Source organism: Somniosus microcephalus, chromosome 7 (assembly GCF_052327205.1).
Source record: "Somniosus microcephalus isolate GS21.2 chromosome 7, FLI_Smic_1.0, whole genome shotgun sequence".
In the NCBI taxonomy this organism is placed as follows: domain Eukaryota; kingdom Metazoa; phylum Chordata; class Chondrichthyes; order Squaliformes; family Somniosidae; genus Somniosus; species Somniosus microcephalus.
The window spans coordinates 53,119,723-53,142,216 of NC_140993.1; the positions used below are offsets into that span (position 1 = coordinate 53,119,723).

General features: G+C 47.6%; 1 protein-coding gene across 4 annotated transcripts in view; it reads right to left on the bottom strand.

Moving 5' to 3' along the window:
* khdrbs3 (KH domain containing, RNA binding, signal transduction associated 3) overlaps window positions 1–22,494 on the bottom strand; it is a 409,578-nt gene that overhangs the window by 164,591 nt on the left and 222,493 nt on the right. For 3 of the 4 annotated variants that reach the window (XR_015078969.1, XR_015078968.1, XM_085992466.1), the window contains exons 5-7: window positions 3,336–3,472; window positions 2,015–2,198; window positions 1,870–1,908 (exon numbers count right to left, since the gene is read on the bottom strand). Coding sequence is in view for 2 of the 4 variants with exons in the window: in XM_085992466.1 (XP_085848592.1) it covers window positions 1,870–1,908; window positions 2,015–2,198; window positions 3,336–3,472 (360 nt within the window). In the remaining 2 variants the exon portion in view is untranslated. The remainder of the gene's footprint in view (window positions 1–1,869; window positions 1,909–2,014; window positions 2,199–3,335; window positions 3,473–22,494) is intronic. The other variant, XM_085992467.1, reaches the window with a different exon arrangement.

The window sequence follows — 22,494 nt, forward strand, 5'->3', positions numbered from 1 at the left end:
AACCCTTTCAGCATACCCTTCTATTCCCTTCTCCCTCATGTGCTTATCTAGCTTCCCCTTAAATGCACCTATGCTATTTGCCTCAACTACTCCTTGTGTTCCACATTCTTATCACTCTTTGGGTAAAGAAGTTTCTCCTGAATTGCCTATTGGATTTATCAATGACTATCTTATATTTATGACCTCTAGTTTTGGTTTCCCCACACAAGTGGAAACTTTTTCCTCCACGTTTAACCCGTCAAGCCCTTTCATTATCTTAAAGGCCTCTATCAGGTCACCCCTCAGCCTTCTCTTTTCAGAGAAAAGAAACCCAGCCTGTTCAATCTTTCTAGAATTGTACTCTACATCCCTGCAGTTTATGTACCACACAAACAATCCCCAGTGATGTAACTGCACCGGTGCCTATTATCATACAGTTTCTCTGCATAACAGCCTCTGAGCTTAGGATATCCAGCTGCCAGGCTTCATTCAACAGTACTGACTTAACAGTATCAACACAACAGTTCAAGTACTTTTAAGAAAGAGGGCTTTTTGAACTTTACAATTATATAAAATTAATTAATTTTATTCTAACCGGTTTTAAAAACAAATAATTAGCAACTCATTAAGGACAAGCAGACTCGATGGGCCAAATGGCCTCCTTCTGTGCTGTACCATTCTATGAATTTATTCCAAAAAAAAATCAGTTCAATTTACACAGTGAACTTCCAACAGCATATAATGAGAAAGCCTCCCATTTTAAAAGGTGCAATCAAAACTAGTTTCTGTTAGCAGATGAAATTGGTCACCACAGAGATCCTATCAAAACATGTTAAAAAAGAATGCTCGTGCACTAGACCTGTCATACCAGATTAGGGCCATCTGAGACACATGTAGCAATTGTGTAGTACTGCACTAGTTTCCCTCACTCTTGTATCTGTTAGAGTAAAGAGGTAACATACCCAAAGTTAAAAATTAGGGATAACAACAGAAAACGCTGGAAAAACTCAGCAGGCCAGGCAACATCCGTGGAGAGAGAAACAGAGTTAACGTTTCAGGTCGAAGACCCTTTGTCAGAACTGAGAAAAAAAGCAGGAAATGAAACGGATGAAAAAGCAAGTTTGGGGGCTGGGAAATGGTGGAGGGGATGAAAGAACAAAAGGGAAGGTCGGGGAGAGGTGAAGAGACATTTTGCTATCTTAAAAATTAGGGAGTTGGAACTAAAAAGTGAAGTCAATGGTTCTTTTTCACCCTAAGAGCAATAAAGGATGTCTCTTAAAGGAGACAAGTGGGTTGAGGAAGAGTTTCTGGAGAGAAACAATTGAAGGATTTAGTTAGAAGTTGTGCAGATTTATTAAAAAGGCGACACATTGTTGAGTGGAAAAGGAAAAGATTTGTGGCTGACCGGAGTTCCACAGGTCTGGCCCTATACAGGTGGGACAGCTGGAAGTACTGAGGCAAAACATGGGTAAATTTCAATCACAAAACCAATTTAACATATTCACCCTTTATAATTGGGTAAGACACAAAAGCCCCTCTATGTACTACAATAACTACTTTAGGGATGTAACCATCCAGTCCACAAGTGCTCTCCATGTGGATTGGTCTATAAATATTAGATTCTTGAGTTAGTTTGATAGGATCTGCAAATCTGCTGACTGTCTCCATTTGTGAATACTGAAGTCACAGAATCATGGAAATTTACGATTTAGAAGGAGGCCATTCAGCCCATCGTGTCTTTGCTGGAAAGGCACAGTGGAGAATTCATTTAGACACGCTTGCCATTTTAAGTCCTCCATATACTATTTCTATTTCTTAAAAGGATCCATCTGGTTTAACATTGTTTGCTTTTCTCACAGCATTCTAATAATAAAATTATCTTTAACTGACTTTTCCTAGGGCTCCCAAGTCCTTGTTATGTTTTGATACCTAGTTAAAAAAAAATATTAAGCCATTTTTGAACTCCATATTAATATCATGCCATTATTACTCAAAATTATACTAATCACAAATCTAGAAACAGAAATTTACTTACGTATTCACCATATGTAGTGTCTTGTACTGGGGGTGGTGGAGGTCTGTAACCTTGTGCGCCTCTTGCTCTTGGTGCTGGGACGCCGCGTCCTCTTGCTCCAGGACCTCGACCTGGAGGTGCTCCTCTGGGGACTGGCCCTGCTCGTGGAACTGCAGATGTGGGGGGAGGAACTCCACCACGACCTCTGGTAAAGCACAAAAGGGAAGAGATAGAAAGGTTCACCACAGAACCTTTTCAAGTCAAATGCAATAACACAAGAAAGTAAGAACTGAGAAAAGGCCATCAAGCCACAGACCATCAATAAGTCACTAACTAAGCTACATCATCTTGAGGAAAGACTGCAAAGATTATTCTTATTTTCTCCACCTTTCCCCCACCACCAAAAAATGCAAATCCAGTGAAATTCTATACTATATATTTAGTTTGCATCTAACATTATTTGTTTTTAACTTGTTGCCTTCCTTAGCATGACATTTCCATAGTGCCATCAGCAAAAGCAATACTAAACTTCACACAATAACATTTCATTTCTCTCTCTATGGGGGAAATTTGGACTTTTGTCGATAGTATAAAACATGTAATATCAGCTCGGCCACCTGTTGAACATCTCTCCCGATTTCCATTACCATTGATACAATGGGGAGAGGTGTTTGGCTTACTTTGCAGTAATATCTGTAACATTTAATATTTTACATGCTTCAATTAAGTTCCCCCATCCTTAACTGGCTTCTTTTTCGACTCAGTTCACAGCTTATCCCCTTTATACCATTTCAGTCTTGCTGCTCTTCTCTGTACCCCTTTCAATATGTATGCCTTTGTTCTGGTAAACAAAGTGAACACAGTACTGTATCTGACCAGTTAATTGTAATTTACAGAATATTCTAAACCCTGGCATTTTGAATTAATTCACATCTTCTAGAGTGAGTTATGATTCTGTATCTTAATTTGCTGTTGCTACATATGCCTATAACTCAAACATCTTATTCTGAACACTTCTAGCGTTCAGCTATAGGTACTTAATAAATTCTCGCATGTTTAGGCCTTCGGCTTTGAGGTTTACTTTTCAAATATCAGTAGGAACAATAGATATTTGTGTGAAATTACTTCAACCGGTATTTTAAGCAGGGGAGTTAACCTATTTATTGTAAGTACTTACAAATTTAATATTGGCAAGTAGTATTTTAATTGCGATTTTCTCCGTAACTGTGTTGATACATAATCACATCTGTCAATGCAAAACGGATTTTTAAAGCAAGTATAAAGCTTACCAGCCTGCAGCAGGCTAAACTACTGGACGCCATAAAAATACAAGTGCTTTCACCTGGTTAGAGCTGGAGCAACTGCTCCTCGACCCCTTACTGGCTTCCCTCGAACTGCTGGAGTTTCTGGACTCTCTGGTGTACCGTTCAAGTAGGACAATTCCTGAAGTTGTTGTTGTCTAATTTCATCATTGTAATCCTGCAAACACATACACACACATTACAAACATGATTGTAATCCAGTTATGTACTTGGGGGTGAGGGGGAATAAGCCCTTGTGCTGGTATGATCAGGCCTTTTATCAGTTTGAATGTAAGAACATAAGAAATAGGAGCAGGAATAGGCCACTTGGCCCCTTGAGCCTGCTCCACCATTCAATAAGATCATGGCTGATCTTGGGCTCAAAGCCACTTCCCGGCTCGCTACCCATAACCCTTCAGTCCCTTATCTTGCAAAAATCTGTCTATCTCCACCTTAAATGTATTTAATGACCCAGCCTCCACGGCTCTCTGGGGCAGAGAATTCCACAGATTTACCACCCTGAGAGAAGAAATTCCTCCTCATCTCAGTTCTAAAAGGGCAACCCTTTATTCTAAAACTGTGCCCCCGAGTTCTAGATTTCCCCACGAGGGGAAACATCCTCTCTGCATCTACCCTGTCAAGCCCCCTCAGTATCTTATATGTTTCAATAAGATCACCTCGCATTCTTCTAAAGTCCAATGAGTATAGGCCCAACCTGCTCAACCTTTCCTCATAAGTCAACCCCCTCATCTCAGGAATTAACCGAGTGAATCGTCTCTGAACTGCCTTCAATGCAAGCATATCCTTCCTTAAATAAGGAGACCAAAACTGTAGGCAGTATTCAAGGTTGGTCTCACCAATACCCTGTACAGTTGTAGCAGGACTTCCCTGCTTTTATACTCCAACCCCCTTGAAATAAAGGCTGACATTCATAGAGTCATAGAATAATACAGCACAGAAAGAGGCCCTTCGGCCCATTGTGTCCGCGCTGGCCATCAAGCCCTGTCTATTCTAATCCCATTTTCCAGCACTTGGTCTGTAGCCTTGTATGCTATGGCATTTCAAGTGCTCATCTAAATGTTTCTTGAATGTTGTGAGGGTTCCTGCCTCTACCACCCTTTCACACAGTGATTTCCAGATACCAACCACCCTCTGGGCCTTTTTGATTATTTGCTGTACCTGCGTGTTAACTTTTTGGGCTAGATTTTCAGTTGCTAGCGCCAGCAGTTAGCGCCTTAAGAGAAGTGATTTTCGGGCGCTATGCGTGTAGCGCCCGTGCGCAGCGCTGTTTGCACCCCGCCCCAAATTAAGTTGCCCGTTAGCGCCGGCGCAAAGTTTAGCGCCCGGCCGGATGCGCGTGCAGAAAATGACGTCACATCCTCGTGCAGCGCCCTTTGGCCGCCCCGATTCCAAACTTCAGTCGGACCGCCCCATTGTGCGGCTGGCGGCCGGAGCGTTTGGAAAAAGGAACGCAACACAACCAGCGCGGGCCCCCGGGGGCGCAAATTAAAGGGGACGTGCTCTCCAGTATAAAGGCCAGCCTTTTTTCAGAAAACACTCTTGTGCAACGCATTTCTGGAGACACAACAAGGAGGATAGCTAACTGGTTTCAAGCAGCAAGAGCTCAGGTATTTTTGGACTCAGGCCAGAGCGCTGCAAGTGGCCTTTTGGAAATTTGAGTGTTTGCCAGGACTTGATGGGGGTTGCATGGGGTGCCAACGCGGAGCTGCAGCTCCATGTCCATAGGGCTCACAGACGCATTGTGAGAGGGGCAGCCCTGGCTAGAGGCAGAGGGGGCTACAGGCGTCGGCCACGTAGGCCTTACCCAGTCAGGCTATATCGCCAGCAGCGCTCCTACCTAAACATGAGTGCCGCGCGATGTGTTAAAAGGCTCCGATTCCGAAAGGAGGTGATTGCAGAGATCTGCCACCTGCTTCGCCGAGATCTGCGGCCAAAGCTCAGGTGCAGGACGTCTCTGTCGGTGGAAGTGAAGGTGACGGTGGCATTGAACTTCTATGCCACCGGCTCCTTCCAATACGCTGCTGGGGACATAGCAAACATCTCCCAGTACGGCGCGCATCGCTGCATCCGCCAGGTGACCGAAGCACTGTTCAGAAGGAGAAGCCAATTCATCTCCTTCCCCATGGCCCTGGAGAGCCAGCATCAGCGCGCATTGGGATTTTCCAGACTCGGGGAATTCCCCTTGGTGCAGGGCGCCATTGACTGTACGCATGTGGTTTTGCGGGCCCCTCTGGAGCATGGCGAGCAGTATCGCAACAGGAAGGGCTACCATTCTCTGAATGTGCAGCTGGTGTGTGACCACAAGCAGCGCATCATGGCAGTCAATGCCAGCTTCCCAGGCAGCAGCCACGATGCCTTTATCCTGCGGCAGAGTACTGTGCATGACATGTTCCAGGCACAGCCTCCCCCAAGAGGATGGCTACTCGGGGACAAAGGCTATCCTTTGTGCACCTGGCTCATGACCCCGCTCCGCGCGCCCAGGACCGCTGCTGAAGAGGCTTACAACGAGAGCCATCAAACCACCCGCAACATCATCGAGCAAACTATTGGGGTCCTCAAGCAGCGGTTCCGCTGCCTTGATCGCTCCGGAGGAGCTCTCCAGTATTCGCCGGACCGGGTCTCCCAATTTGTGGTGGTTTGCTGCATGCTACACAACCTGGCTATCCGCAGGACTCAGGCACTGCCACCTGACGTTGGACCAGCACCTCAGGAGGAGGAGCAGGAGGAGCATGAGGAGAAGGAGGAGGAGGAGCAGGAGTACGTTCCCAGGAGGGAGCGACCAGGGCCAAGGGCCGCACGACGCCACCTTATTACATGGTACTTCTAAGCCCCGTCAGGGAATGGCCAGGGGCCATGAGGGAAGATGAATGCAGCCGCTCCGCAAGCCCTCAGCCGGCGAAGCCAACAAACACTAAGAAGAACAACCATGGAGACTGCATGAATAAAGATAATTATTTATTACACAAAAATGAAAAGCCCTTCCCACATGAATCCCCAAAAACAATAAACGGGCCCCACAAAAGACTCACTCCCACTAACTGGGGAGGAGTCACTCCACATTTCTTCAAACCGGGCCTCAACGTCAGCCTAACGCAAAAAATAAGCCCTCCAACAACACAACCATGGGCAAAATAAAGATGGCCACCGCCATATAAAAGGAAAGCTGGCCACACCCTCTACTGAGTGGCCCACGAGGGCGAGACCTTGCCCAGCCTTTTGCCTCCCCTGCCCGGCCTGCTGCTCCTTCGCAAGCTCTGCCCAGTGGCTGCTGCGAGGCTGGGGGAAGGCGCCTGAGGCTCAGATGCCCTTCCGCCAGATGCCGCTGGGGGGCGGCCTACACGGCGTTTGGGCCTCGAGGGGCCGTCTGCTGAGTGGCGCACCTGAGCCTGGCCACCATCAGCTGCAGCCGCTTGCCCTTGACGCCCCAGTGGGGGAATGGCGGCGACGGATGGCGCAATGTGGGCCAGCTGGCGTCTGGGATGCGCTGGCTGGTGCTGTGGCACGGTGGCACTCGGCCGGGCCCGCACTGCAGGATCCGCAACAATCAGCCGAGGGGCGGCTTGCTGGGATGGTCCAGCGCGGCGGCTGCCCTGGCGATGCCTGCCTGAGACAGCGCGTGTGGCAGCAGTGAATGCCCCTGTTGTCCTGGTGTGCGCCCGCATCACATCCGCCAGGGTCTTGACGGCATCAGTCAGCATGCGGCCACTCGCGGCAGTTGCTGCCCCGAACTCGCGCACACTGGTCGCCAGCGACTCGATGGCCTCAGGCATGCGCCCCACCACGCTCATGAGCTCCGTGTGGCGCCGGTCCGAATCCTCGGCCATCTTATCCAGCTTCCGCACCTCCTCCGAGGTGAAGGTGTCCGGACTGGAGTCACGACTCTCCCGCTGGGGAGGAGGGGGCCGAACTAGGGGACCCTTGCCACGTTGGTGGCGGCGAGTGTGCCGATCAGCAGCACTCCCCTCTGATCCTTGCCCCCTTTGGGGGGAAGGCCGCGGGCCACGCGCACGGCTCCTGGGTGGCTGGACGCCACTGGTCCCAGAAGCTGCATTGCCCTGCGACAGTTCCTCCAGGCACTCGTCCAGTGAGGAGGTGTCAAGCATTTCCTCCTCTCCTGCGGGACGTGACTGTTCCCCCGATGGTCCGGCTTGCTCCTCCTCCTCCTCCTGCTCGGAGGTGCTGTCACTGGCAGCTTCAGGGTCCTGGTCGTCACCAGCTGAAAGCAGGAATGCACAAGAGTAGCTTCAGAGTGAGGAGACGGCATCAGCGAGGGAGTTAGGACTGGTGGCATTCAGCGCATTGGTGGGACAGTGGCAAAGGAGGTAGCTTGGATGGGCCAGTGCGACGCGAGAGGGCCAAAAGGCGAGGTCCTTACCATTGCCGGGCAGTGGAGGGTCGGCTACTCCGCACGCTGTGGGGACGAGCACACGCGCTCCTCCAGCCGAGTGAGCTTCTACAGCTTGGCGCGGCCACCCCTGGCACGGGCCTGGCGATTAAAGGCTACTTTAGCCTGCAAGAGAAAGGACGGGCTGTAAGTGCGCAGTGTAGCCCTGATGTAGTGTGCACTGCCTCCCATGGTGGAATAGCTTGGCCAGAGTGAAGCCCTGATGTAGTGTGCACTGCCTCCCATGGTGGAATAGCTTGGCCAGAGTGAAGCCCTGATGTAGTGTGCACAGCCTCCCATGGTGGAATAGCTTGGACAGAGTGAAGCCCTGATGTAGTGTGCACTGCCTCCCATGGTGGAATAGCTTGGACAGAGTGAAGCCCTGATGTAGTGTGCACAGCCTCCCATGGTGGAATAGCTTGGCCAGAGTGTAGAGTGCCGAATGGCCAATTGATGCTCATGACTGTCCCAATGCTGCTGGCTGAGGGCTGGCCAATAGGACTTTCAGCTCCCTTTGCCCATCATGTCAGGTGTACATGCAAGAATGAGGAGGAGACTGGAGAGGGTACTCACCCTGACAATCCTGGTCAGGTCGTTGTATTTTTTACGACATTGTTTGTGGGTCCTGGGGGCATCGCCGGTGAACGTCACCCTCTGGGCGATCTGCTTCCAGGCTTTGGTGTAGTCGTGGTGGGTTGGATTCCTCCCACTCTCTGGGAACAAGATCTTGCGCCTCACCTCCAGAGCTGTGACCATTATGTCCAGATCACCCTCTGAGAAGCGCAGGGCACGCTGACGGGCCTTCTCTGGCGTTGCCATGACTCCCTGGGGCTGAGCAGCAGTGTTGAGGCCTCTTTGCAAGGCTGCAGTGTGCAGGGCGTGGCAGCAGACCAATTCGTCCCTTCCCCCTTTAAGAGCTGGTCGGCGCCACGGGGTCTGCTGTCAGTCCAAAAATGACCGCACCCGCGCTGCGCCCCGCCTGGGCGCTATCCCTATGGACCGCCGGCTTAGCGCCTAAAGATAGTAGTGGAACGCCTCTTTTAGCGCTCCACCAACCTCTTAGGGCGAAGCCACTGAATTTCCGGCAACGGGGCGCTACTTTGGGGCGGGCGCTAACTTCGGGCGGGCGCTAAGGTTAGCGCCCCAAAACTGCCTATACTGAAAATCTAGCCCCATGTGTTTCATGCACAAGGACCCCCCAGGTCCCTCTGAACTGTAGCATTTTGTAATCTCTCTCCATTTAAATAATAATTTGCTTTTTTATTTTTCCTGCCAAAGTAGATAATCTCGCACTTTCCCACATTATACTCCATCTGCCAAATGTTTGCCCACTCACTTAGCCTGTCTATATCCCTTTGCAGGTTCTTTGGCCTAGAAATTCGGTATAGCCGTGTTTGTGGCGCTAGTCCTGGCGATGCGCAAAGTTTAGCGCCAGGCGCAATTTAGCGCGATATTGGGTTGCAGCGCCCCTAAAGGTGATTGCGGCGCTAAATCAGGCGCTGCACGCTACTCTTAAGGCGCTAACCCAGCGGCGCAACCCAATTTCGCGGCGGCGGGGCGCAGCGAGGGTGCTGTCAATAATCACTTTCCCTGAGACACATTGGCGCCGGCCACCTCTTAAAGGGGCAGGTCAATTGGCATCACCAGACACACTCACTGCCTTGTAGGCCTTCAAAGCGGTGGGAGCCTACCTGTGGCACACTAGCCTAGCAAGACATGGAAAGGGTGAGGCAGAGGGCGGAACGCCTCACTGATGGGGCATTGGATGCTTTGGTTGGCGCAGTGGAATCAAGGCCAAGGAAGATGGTTGGAATGTGATTCATGTTTTGGATAGTCTCCCGTGTGTGAGAGGCAGTTATGTGTCAGTGTATTAGTTTTGCTTTCTGTTGCCATAGCTTTCTTATGTTTGAAGGAACCACATTTTGTGCAATGAAACACTTTCTTCATTTACAATAGCCATGCCTTCTATTTACATGCATCTTGCCCTTCACAGGCTTGGGGGTATCAGACCGGTTCCATTCCTGTTCTTGGAATGGCAGCAAGCATTCCATGAGAGGGGCCTAGAAGCTACTTCTGATCAGCCTCTGACGCGCAGCCTGAGACGAGCCGCTCGTGTAGAAGTTCAGGCCAGCAGCCATCTTCTCAGCCACCGACAGAGATGTCCTGCACCTTATCTGAGGCTGCAGATCTGGCTGAAGCAGCTGGCACAGCTCAGTCACCACCTCCTTTCTAAATCGCAGCCTTCTGACACACTGCTCCTCCGGCATGTTCATGTAGGAAAATTGCTGTCGGAAAACCCTGCCAGCGTAAGTTCTGCTGTGGCGACGTCTGTTGGCCCTCCTCCGTCTGGTCACGCCCGCCCCCCTCTCCCAGCGTCTCAGTGCCCTTTCCAGATGATTCAGCAGCAGGACATTCCGCTCCAATGCAGCCCCCATAATAAGTGCCCACAGTAAGTTTCCCATTGTCAAGGCTCACCAACAGCAAGGTGATGGTCAGAAGGCTGAAGATCGTCTACCTGCGCTGGCTCAGTGGTCAAATGGCTCTCAGTGTGCAGCTCAGCAACTCGTTGTAGCTCTCGAGGAAGTTGTGCTCCAAAAATGGCTGCCGCTTTTAAACCACACCAGTCCCCTTTAAATAACGCTCCTCCAGCCCGAGAGCGAGTTGGTAAGGTCCAGGTAAGCTGTCACTATTAGCGCCAGGCGCTACGGAGGGGGGCGCCACTGAATTTCCGGTCCGGGGCGCCCAAAAGGCGTTGCACACTCAAATGACGTCATAATCAGCCTGCGCCCATGAGCGGGTGCTAAGATTTAGCGCCGGCGCTAAATGCATGCTCAATATGGGGCGAGGCGCTAGGCGTCTTTCGCCCGCCCGGAAAATGGCTAGCGCCCCACTTCTCAGCCTCTTTAGGCATTAATCGGTGGCGCTAACAACCGAATTTCTCCCCCTTTGAGTCCTCTGCACAACTTGCTTTCCCACCCATTTTTGTATCATCTGCAAACTTGGCTACATTACACTCAGTCCCTTCATCCAAGTCAATATTGTAGATTGTAAATAGTTGAGGCCCCAGCACCGATTCCTGTGGCACCCCACTAGTTACCGTTTGCCAACCGGAAAATGACCCATTTATCCCGACTCTCTGCTTTCTGTTAGTTAGCCAATTCTCTATCCATGCTAATATATTACCCGCAACTCCATGAGCTCTTATCTTATGCAGTAACCTTTTATGTGGCACCTTATGAGGCGTAGTCTATAGGCCTCCTAACAGTTGCAACTCTATTGGTCGGAGTATAAATCAGGAAATAGTTGGGTCTTGTAATAAGGGAACAGCTATAATCATGGGAGATTTTAACTTTCATATTGCCTGGACAAATCAAATTGGGCAGGGCAGCCTTGAGGAAGAGTTCATAGAGTGCATTAGGGACGGGTTCCTTGAGCAGTATGTTACTGAACCAACCAGGGGCAGGCAATCTTAGATCTGGTCCTGTGTAATGAGACAGGATTAATAAAAATTTTCCTAGTATAGGATCCCCTTGGAATGAGTGACCATAACATGGTTGAATTTCAAATTCAGTTGGAGGGTAAGAGAGTTGGATCTCAAACCAGCGTACTAAAGCGTACTAAGCTTAAATAAAGGAGACTATGAAGGTATGAGAGCAGAGTTGACTAAAGTGGACTGGGAAAATAGATTAAGGTGTAAGACGGTACATGAGCAGTGGTGTACATTCAAGGAGATATTTCACAACATTCAAGAAAAATATATTCCACTGAGGAAAAAGGGGCATAAAAGAAAAGACAGCCATCCGTGGCTAAGAAAAGTAATAAAGGACAGTATCTGACTGAAAACAAGGGCATATAAAGTAGCCAAATCTAGTGGGAGGACAGAAGATTAGGAAGTATTTAAAAGCCAGCAAAGAATAACTAACAGATTAATTAAGAAAGGGAAGATAGATTATGAAAGTAAACTAGCAAAAAATATAAAAACAGATAGCAAGAGTTTCTACAGTTATATAAAAAGAAAAAGGGTGGCTAAAGTGAATGTTGGTCCCTTAGAGGACGAGACCGGGAAATTAGTAGTGGGGAACATGGAGATGGCAAATACGCTGAACAAATATTTTGTATCAGTCTTTACAGTAGAGGGCACTAAAAAATATCCCAACACTGGACAAACAGGGGGCTATAGGGGGGAGGAGCTAAACACGATTAAAATCACTAAGGAGATGGTACTCGGTAAGATAATGGGACTTAAGGCGGATAAATCCCCTGGACCTGATGGCTTACATCCTAGGGTCTTGAGAGAAGTAGCGGTAGGGATTGTGGATGCATTGGTGGCAATTTTCCAAAACTCCCTGGATTCAGGAAAGGTCCCAGCAGAATGGAAAACTGCTAATGTAACGCCCTTATTTAAAAAGGGAGGTAGACAAAAGGCTGGAAACTATAGACCAGTTAGCCTAACATCTGTGGTTGGTAAAATGTTGGAGTCCATTATTAAGGAAGCAGTAACAGGACATTTGGATAAACATAATTTAATAGGACAGAGTCAGCATGGTTTTATGAAGGGGAAGTCATGTTTGACAAATTTGCTCGAATTCTTTGAGGACGTAACAAACAGGGTGGATAAAGGGGAACCAGTGGATGTGGTGTATTTGGACTTCCAAAAGGCATTTGACAAGGTGCCACACAAAAGATTACTGCACAAGATAAAAAATCACGGGATTGGGGGTAGTATACTGGCATGGGTGGAAGATTGGCTATCTAACAGAAAACAGAGAGTGGGGATAAATGGTTCATTCTCGGGTTGGCAATCAGTAACTAGTGGTGTTCCGCAGGGGTCAGTGCTGGGACCCCAACTCTTTAGAATCTATATTAACGATTTGGAGGAGGGGACCAAGTGCAACGTATCCAAGTTTGCCGGCGATACAAAGATGGGAGGGAAAACAGTGAGTGAGGAGGACATAAAAAACCTGCAAAAGGACATAGACAGGCTAAGTGAGTGGGCAGAAATTTGGCAGATGGAATATAATGTTGGAAAGTGTGAGGTTATGCACTTTGGCAGAAAAAAATCAAAGAGCAAGTTATTATCTAAATGGAAAGAAACTGCAAAGTGCTACAGTACAAAGGGATCTGGGGGTCCTGGTGCATGAAATACAGAAGGTTAGTATGCAGGTACAGCAGGTGATCAGGAAGGCCAATGGAATCTTGGCTTTTATTGCAAGGGGGATGGAGTATAAAAGCAGGGAAGTCTTGCTTCAGTTATACAGGGTACTGGTGAGGCCACACCTGGAATACTGCGTACAGTTTTGGTTTCCATATTTAAGAAAAGATATACTTGCTCTTGAGGCAGTTCAGAGAAGGTTCACTCGGTTGATTCTGGAGATGAGGGGGTTGACTTTTGAGGAAAGGTTGAGTAGGTTGGGCCTCTACTCATTGGAGTTCAGAAGAATGAGAGGCGATCTTATCGAAACATATAAGATTGTGAGGGGGCTTGATCGGGTGGATGCGGGGAGGATGTTTCCACTGATGGGTGAGACTAGAACTAGGGGGCATAATCTTAGAATAAGGGGCTGCCGTTTCAAAACTGAGATGAGGAGAAACTTCTTCACTCAGAGGGTAGTAAATCTATGGAATTTGCTACCTCAGAGAGCTGTGGAAGCTGCGACATTAAATAAATTTAAAACGGAGATAAGGCAGTTTCCTAGCTGATAAGGGAATTAGGGGTTATGGGGAGCGGGCAGGGAAGTGGACGTGAGTCTAGGTTCGGATCAGCCATGATCCTATTGAATGGCGGAGCAGGCCCGAGGGGCCGTATGGCCTACTTCTGCTCCTACTTCTTATGTTATGTTATCGAATGCCTTCTGGAAATTCAAATACACCACATCCACTGGCTCACCTTTCTCCACTCTGCTCGTTACATCCTGAAAGAACTCCAGCAAATTTGTTAAACATGATTTCCCTTTCATAAAACCATGCTGACTCTGCTTGACTGCATTATGATTTTCCAAATGCCCTGCTACTACTTCCTTAATGAAGGACTCCAGCATTTTCCCAACGACAGATGTTAGGCTAACTGGTCTATAGTTTTCTGCATTCTGTCTCCCTCCTTTCTTAAATAGGGGTATTACATTTGCGGTTTTCCAATCCACTGGGACCTCTCCAGGGTCCTGGGAATTTTGGTATATTGCAACCAATGCATCCACGATCGCTGCAGCCACTCCTTTTAAGACCCTGGGATGCAGGCCATCCGGTGCAGGGGACATGTCGTCTTTTAGTCCCATTATTTTACCAAGTACTTTTTCCTTAGTGATAGTGATTGTCTTTAGGTCCCCCCTCTCTGTGGCCCCTTGATTATCCATTATTGGGATGTTGTTAGTGTCTTCTACCATTAAGACAGATACAAAATATTTGTTCAGAGTCTCTGCCATTTCCCCGTTCCCCATTATCAATTCCCCAGTCTCATTCTCTAAGGGACCAATGTTTACTTTAGCTACTCTCTTCCTTTTTATATACCTGTAGAAGCTCTTACTATCTGTTTTACTATTTCTTGCCAGTTTACTCTCATAATTCATCTTCTCTCTATTTTTTTTCAGTCATCCTTTGCTGGTTTTTAATTTATGTCTGTTAATATACTAAATTTCACCTATTCAATAATCGTTTCGCACAACTCAGATACCATCTGCAATAAAAATATTTTGCGGTCATGGAAAGAAGACTTGACACGAAAAAAGGTTTAAGCCTAGAAATTCCAGTTGCTGGAAACCTGCCGGTAACAGTGCCAGCCAAGGCTAATGACTGCCTGCCTAGAGAGTGCAGGCAGCACGGGTAATTTGGTGCTGCCTACTAATTAACACAGCAGAGTAGAGAATTTCTGGTGTAACGCACTCTTTACAGCGCTAAGCTAAGCAGGAGGCCGAAGGTCGCGTCTGTGTCCTGCTTGCAGTGAAGGATAACGGGAATAAACAAACAAACCTGTAGGCCATGTATGGAACAGTTGCCGTACTTGTTAGAACAATATTACCTGCCACCTGATTATTAACTATGTTTGTTGATTTTTTAATAGTTCATGAAATGATTGCATCGGCGTTCTCTGCAACACTAATCTTTCCCAATGGTTACTCTTGAAAGTCTTCTCTTCTCTTAGGCAGTCCCTCGGAACCAAGGATGACTTGGTTCCACATTAAAAATGAGTTCGCAGGTGACTGATGAGTGTCTGTCACTGTTGGGGTTGTCCATGAAGGTCCTGACGTTGCAGGTCCCAAACTTTATTTTAAAGGGTGGGAGATGCCTGTGCGTGAATTCATTTAACGTGGGGTGGCCGTTGCACACCAGCTACCACACGGGCTTGACAGAGCAAGGTCTTGGTCCAATGGCAAGGGGAAACACACACACACACACACACACACACTGTCCTCCTCCCTCCTTCCTGCAGGTCCTCTCTGCCTGGGTTTCGTAGGATGCATTGTGGTCCTCCCGACCTCGCTGTTGGCCCATGCCGCACCTTCCCTGGGCCCCAACCCCGCTGTTGGTCCACGCTGCGCCACTCCTGGGCCTTGGCCTTTTGGGAAGGCATTTATATAGTGCCTTTCATGACCACTGCACGTCCCAAAGCGCTTTACAGCCAATGAAGTATTTTTGAAGTGTAGTCACTGCTGTAATGTAGGAAACGCGGCAGCCAATTTGCACTTAGCAAGCTCCCACAAACAGCAACGTGATAATGACCAGATCATCTGTTTTTGTCATGTTGATTTGAGGGATAAATATTGGCCAGGACACCGAGGATACCTCCCCTGCTCTTCTTCAAAATAGTGCCATGGGATCTTTTACGTCAACCCGAGAGAGCAGACGCGGCCTCGGTTTAACGTCTCACCTGAAAGACGGCACCTCCGACAGTGCAGCACTCACTCAGTACTGCACTGAAATGTCAGCCTAGGTTTTTGTGCTCAAGTCTCTGGAGTGAGACTTGAACCCACAACCTTCTGATTCAGAGGCGAGGGTGCTATCTACTGAGCCACAGCTGACATTGGATGGACATTTGGATGGAATGAGTACAATTGCTATAAGCCCCTAATAGCAAGATATCAAAAGGCTGATAGATATGTCTGGGTAGAAAGGAGAGGGGTAAAGCGACATGCATAGAGCATGTTTCAACCATGCTATTTGATAGTTGAGCACAATGAAATATTGGTGCCATTCAATATACAGGGGGTGGTTTAAAACTGACAAAAATTTCAATGCATCGTGAAACTGTTTACAAGGGCTCACAAGGCTTGCTTGAATGACAGAAGTAGGGTATCTCATTGGTGAAAGTACACCTGTACATAACGAAGATTATGGCCCAACATTTTCTGTAATTGGTCAACGAATGGCATCTGCCGTTAGTTAAATTTGCCCTTGCCCATTTAATCTCCATGATAATTTGGGTGGCAAGTTGCTGGAAGTGCCAGGGCAACTGGGATCTGAGTGAACAGGGAAAGCAACTGTATATCTCCTTAACCAATCAGATTGAAAGATTGTCAAATTAACAGCACAAGGACTGGAAATGAAGTGTAAGTTAGAGTTCGTGAATTTAATTTCAAATCAGGTACAGAAAGAGAAATAAAGAGAGGGTAGGAAAGATTGGATTAAGAGAGAGAAATGAGACAGAAAGAAATAGGGCTGGAGGATTTCATAAAGATAGGGTGCAGTGAGCTAAGGAGGGATTTGTAACAAGGAGGAGGATTTTTAAGTAAAATGCTGGTGGGGATGAGACTTTCAGCAACGGTGATGGTGAAGTAAGGATTGACATGTGGTTCCCGTGGTCATGCAGTTAAAGTCAAAAGGTAAGTTAAAAAAGCCTGTTAAGTATCTGTCAACTAGATGGTAATGATTGGGTTGCCCGCTGCTGCCGGTCAGGTCTGCTCAACGTTGACAAACCCGACATTGGGAAAGGCGCGTTGTGGCGTGTTCCCAGCCCGCTGTCAAAAAAACACATTTTCCCACCCGACCCGCCACCGATCCTGCTCGCTAACCCCCTGCAAAATCTCGGCCTTTGTGTCTGAATATATTGCTGATGGCACAAGGACTGGGGGCTGCTACCTGTTGATCCTATTGAATGGCAGAGCAGGCCCGAGGGGCCATATGGCCTACTCCTGCTCCTATTTCTTATGTTCTTATGAAACAATTCCTGCCCATGAGCAGCCTTTGATTTTGTTAAAGTATTACAACATGCTTGAATTGATTCAAATGTATTTTAAAGCAAATCATAAAGTGCTTGGTTTGACTCTAAAACTCAACTTCACCAATATTATAAGCCTCCCCCCCCACCATGCATTTGGGAGGGAGAAGGTACATTTTACAAGGCACCACTCCTGGCATGAAGTCTCATTGAATAAGAACATAGACGGGGGAATCGGGGGAATGTTGCCTCAGCTAATTTCTGGCATTGACTAATTTTAATCAGCCTTAAGCAGGGACTGCCACGCCGCCTGCTGCCAATTGACTGTACCACGCTCCCGTCGAGTGATCCTCCGCGTCAGGAGTAAAGAATCACAAAATTTACCTCAATATTGATTCATACAAAAACAAAATGCATGCAAATACATTCAAAGTACATTGTGCACCAGATTGCTGCTGCAAATCTATGCAGTGTTTCAGTTTTGATTTAAAAAGTACATTTTCCATTTTTATTTCAAAGAATTATCTTCGGTACTGTGACAAGGGCAGAAACCTGATTGGAGGGATTCAAACATGGAATTGCAGGAAAGATGGGCATGGATTTGGAAGGCGACAACATCTTCAAGGACTTTGGAGAGGAAAGGGAGGTTGGAGATGGGGCGGTAGTTTGCAAGGACGGAGGGATCAAGGGTTGGTTTTTTGAGAAGGGTGATGACGGCAGATTTGAGGGGGAGGGGGGGCAGTGCCTGAGGAGAGAGAACCATTACCAATATCAGCTAACATGGGAGCCAGAAAAGGAAGTTGGATGGTCAGCAGTTTGGTGGGAATAAGGTCGAGGGAGCAGGAAATGGGTCTCATGGACAAGATGAGCACAGAGAGGTTACGAGGGGAGATTGGTGAGAAACTGGAGAAGGTTGAGAGTTCAGGGCTAAGGCAAGGGGGAACCTTAGAGGAAGTTTGGCCCAGTGGGCTAGGGGAAGGAAGGGAAGTGCTAGAGGCAGCTGAATGGATGGTCTCAATCTTAGAGACAAAGAAGTCCATGAGCTCCTCACACTTGTTATCGGAGGTGAGGGTGGAAGAGACAGGGAAGAGGGGTTTAAGAAGATGATTAGCAGTAGAGAATAGGAGCCGGGGTTTATTTTTGCATTCCAGAATTATTCTGGAATAGTGGGCAATTTTGGCAGACGAGAGCAGAGCCCGATAATGCTTTATGTGGTCCAGCTAGATCTGGGGGTGAATGGCTAAGCCAGTTGTCTGCCATATCCGTTCGAGACTGCGTCCCCTGGACTTAAGGGAGTGAAGATGAGAGCTGCACCAGGGGGAACGGTCAGGATGAGAAAGGGTAATTGTTTTAGTAGGGACTAGGGCATCAAAGGTGGTGGTGAGGGTGTGGTGGAGCAGATCAGTAGCTGCAGAAATGTCATGGTGAATGGAGGGCCAGAGGCTGGACAGCTGGGATTTCATAAGTGCAGTTGTAAGAGAGTTGGGAGAGTTTTTTCCAGGGGCGGACACAAAAGGACGTAGGGTTGGGGGGCGTGGAAGGGGGATGTGGGTGGAGAGTAATACGAGGAAATGGTCAGAGATGGTCTTATCTGCAATTGGCACAATGGGAAAGTGTTTAAATGTGTAGTAATCATGCCAGCTTTTAGTGGGTCTTGCATACGCGACACAAAATGATTATTTGATAAATAATTGGTTATGGAATTTTGAATAAATTAATTATAATTCATTAATATCTTAAGCAGTTGAGTCCAGATTTGCTAGGGAGTTCTGGCAACACTATCATCATAAAGATAAAAGAGATCTTATCAGAGATGATCTTTAAATGTTGCAATGGCGTTCTAGGCAATCTGATGCTCTTTAGGAATTAGTTGTTTTTGTTTACTGGGAATCCGACGAGGTATTTGACAGGTGTTCAATTCTGAACTAAAAGCTTGTTCTACAAGGTTTTACCCATTGATTTACTGACCCACAAACACTGTAGGCCTCCTGGAAAGCCGCCAGAAAATGCAACCTTCCCCCCCCCCCCCCGCCACTGATGAAAGTATAAAAGAAGAACCTTGGCAAAGGAGGCGTTTGAAGTTCTGGCATCCATCTGAGCTGTTTTCCACTTGTCAGCCTCCATCTTCATCTAAAATCTGCCAATTCCTGCTGTCAGTTGAAGCGTCCTCATGGCTGTTAACGCTGCTGAAGTGCTTTTAGCGGCAGCACGCACGGGCGTGCTTTAGAGTGGGCGGCAAGAAGAGCAGCAATATCCAAAATGGATGAGCAGATGTCAACTCGGCGTCTCACGCCGAGTGACGTCACACTCCAGCCCATTACAATACTTTTGGCGAGCACAGACAACGGCAGCACTGCCGACCTGCCGAAAATGGCAGCCGCAGCGGGAACCGCCGGCACTAGGCGAAAGTGCGGTGGCCGCCATTTCCCCCCTGAATCGGGCGGTAACGGCTGGCGGTAAGATCTCGAATTTTTAGCCCTTGGTTTTTAAAAGGGAGTAATTTCATTATCAGAGAACAACTAAATTAAAAAAAAAAGTATTATCACAGTTATTGTCTTGCAGTTTGTTTCCATTTAGCTATAGGGGAGAATTTTCCAGGGGGTCAGCGGGCACGATCGGTGGCGGGTCGGGTGGGAAAATGTTGATTTTTGACAGCGGGTCGGGATTCCACCGTCAACCCATCACCATGCACCTTTCCCAAATGTCGGGTCTGTCAGCAGTGAGCAGACCCGACACGCAGTGGCGGGGGAGGCAATTAAGGTCATTATGACCTTGTTAACACAGCATTAAGAACTATATTCAGCTCACCTTCTGCGTTTACCAGGTCGCCCACGGGGTCCACACTGCTCGGGGATCACATCAGGTAAGCAGGGCCTGAGTTGAATAGCCATGGAATCAACTCCTAACAGCTGCAAATGTGCTATAAAAGCTCCCATCTCACAGCTGTTCACTTTCCAAGCTCAGAAGCTGTTGCTTACTGCATTTGGAAGACAGATTGAGCTTTATGCAGATTGCAAGTGTTTGGAGCAAACTCGCTATCCTTAGTCATCTCATTGGAACAACCTCTCTCACCACTGACAGATTGCTTCTGTCATCTGAAGTTCACCTGCCATCTATTACATCAGAATGGGTACGGTTTATGCTCTCACCTTGGTCCTCAGAATCCCACCACGATCAGCCCCAACACCAGGCACACCGGCAACACCACCAACCTTCTCCACAATCAACTGATGCTGCACAGGACACAGGGCATCAGCACCCGACCACACTGCTGCCTGTGAGGCCAGGGATGGCATCATTATGGCCAGATTTACTTCATTTGAAGCTGGACACCCTGGCTGCCACATGATGTGCCAGGTTGGCAACACCCCACACCAACACCATAAAGCATCCCTACAATGCTTAAGCCATTCCTTTCACACTCGTCACCATTGCAGGGGGTACCGTTATGTCTCACAATTCATGGCAATTCACTAGCCACTTCCAAAGGTGCACACAAATCTGTCCAAGAACGCAAACTGTTGAAAATAACGGTTTCAATGTTTGACAGCACATTAACAGAAACTTTGTATGAACATTGCATAAAACACCCATGTGCCTACCCTTGTGTGTTGTTAGTTGCTATGATTGTATGAGGATGAGAGTCAGTGTGAGGGGTGGCTAGTGAGATGGGGATGTGATAATGTAGATAGAGAGGGATGGCTGGAGGTCCAAGGTAAGTTGGTGTGAGTAAGGATGTGCAGGAGTTTGGAAGGAGTGATGTGGATGTGATGAGTGGCACAGCAAGATGAGGTTGAGTGTGGCTTTGTACTAATGTTTTGTGATCTACTGAGATCATTGAAAGGTTTGCGCCACTGCAGCTTGGTCATCCTGACGATAACCCTGCTTGTGTCCTCCTGTACAATGTGCAACTAGACTGCGTTGGTCTCCTGGGGAAGTCTCTTCTGCCCATTGGAAGGGAGGAGAACCTCCCTCCATAAGCATAGTCATGGGAGAGCCTGGGTGCAGTCATGCACCTTTGTGCAGTGCTTGTCAGTGTTTGCAGCATCTTAATGCTGTAGAACACTGACAGCACAACTGTCAAAATCAATTTGCGCATGGTCCCTTTAAGGAAACCGGCTGATGACGCGCTGGGCGGGCTTAACAAGCCCAATCGGGGAAAATCATTTTTGACAGCGGGCTGGAGCTGGCAGCGAGGCCGGGAACCGCCACCGACGTCGCCTGCCCCGGACCCGCTGAGGTTAGTAAAATCCAGCCCTTAATGTTTCTCTTTAAATATTGGGCAAACATAAATGACTGCCTGCAGTAATGCTGTACATTTCACATTGGTTTAAGGCATTGCTTATGTTTTGTGCTACTTGGTGTTAAAACAGCTTACATCAATTTCGGAAGTTCTCCAACGTCCACACACCTGAATTCTACACTAGACATCGTTGAGATGAGACCTTACACATGATCATCGCAAACTACAAGAATATTTCTTCCTTGCTGTTAAATTGATCCTTTTCTTTCCTCAAAAGAAAACACTGTTTTCAAGGATATTTCCCCCCATTAATGTATTATTTTTGAAAGCTGAACCAATACTCCACTGAGAAGTGGAGTATTACATGTTAGTGGTTTCAGATGTATGGCAATTAAAATGGAGTTACTGGCTCCCAAGTGCCACATTAATTTAACCTTGATCAGTACACCCACTGTTAAATAGGTGTGCTCTGAAATGTAATACAAACAGAGCGCGTTATAGCCCAGTGAGTGCTGATAGCTACAGAAGATACTGCTTGTATGAAGGAGCTAAATTCACATGTACCTCTTAAAATCAGGCAGAGGAAGGCCAATAGACGGCCGAGAGATGCAAAGAGGGAACAAGAGGAATATAATGAAAAATGCGAATGACAGCAATTCATTGTTTAAGTACATCAGGAACAAGAAAGGAGTATAATTAGTGGTGGGTATCCACAGAATGGTTTATCCTGGGACTTGACTCTACGGTGAAGGGAAGAATGAGGTGTACTTGATAGAGGTCTTAAGGTTTTTATAAGTATGGGTAATTTGAATCCAGGAAAATTTCATCCCCTTCCCCAGCCACTGCCTCAGGGTGAATCAGAACATTGGCAACTAGCATCCTATTCAACCCTAAACTGAGCACCAAGATTGCCTACTTTCACCTCTGTAACATTAGCCATCTTTGCCTCAACCTGAGCCAAGCCTCTGCCTCTGCCACATCCAGACTCATCTATTCCAATGCTCTCCTGGCTGGACTCTCCTCCTCCACAATTCATAAACTTCAACTCATTTGAAGCTCTGCTGCCTTTATCCTATCCCACACCAAGGGGTGGATTTTAACCCCCAAAAACAGATGTGTTGGAGTTGGGTGAGATGTTAAAATTTAAAAAAATCTCAAACCTGACCCCAACCCGCCTACTTCCAGGTTTAACACTTCTAGGGGCGGGTTGGCCATTTCCTATTTGAATGAGGCTGCGTGCCTTAGATTTAACCTTTCCCAGGGCACGGGAAACCCGGCAGCTCAAGAAGGGCGAGGGCAACTTCAGGGAGAAGGCAAGTGCTTTTGCAGCACTGCTTATGGACCAGGAGGAGCAAGAGTGCTTCCCTCCAGCACCCCAAGCTTACCTGCTTCCCTTGGATCAGG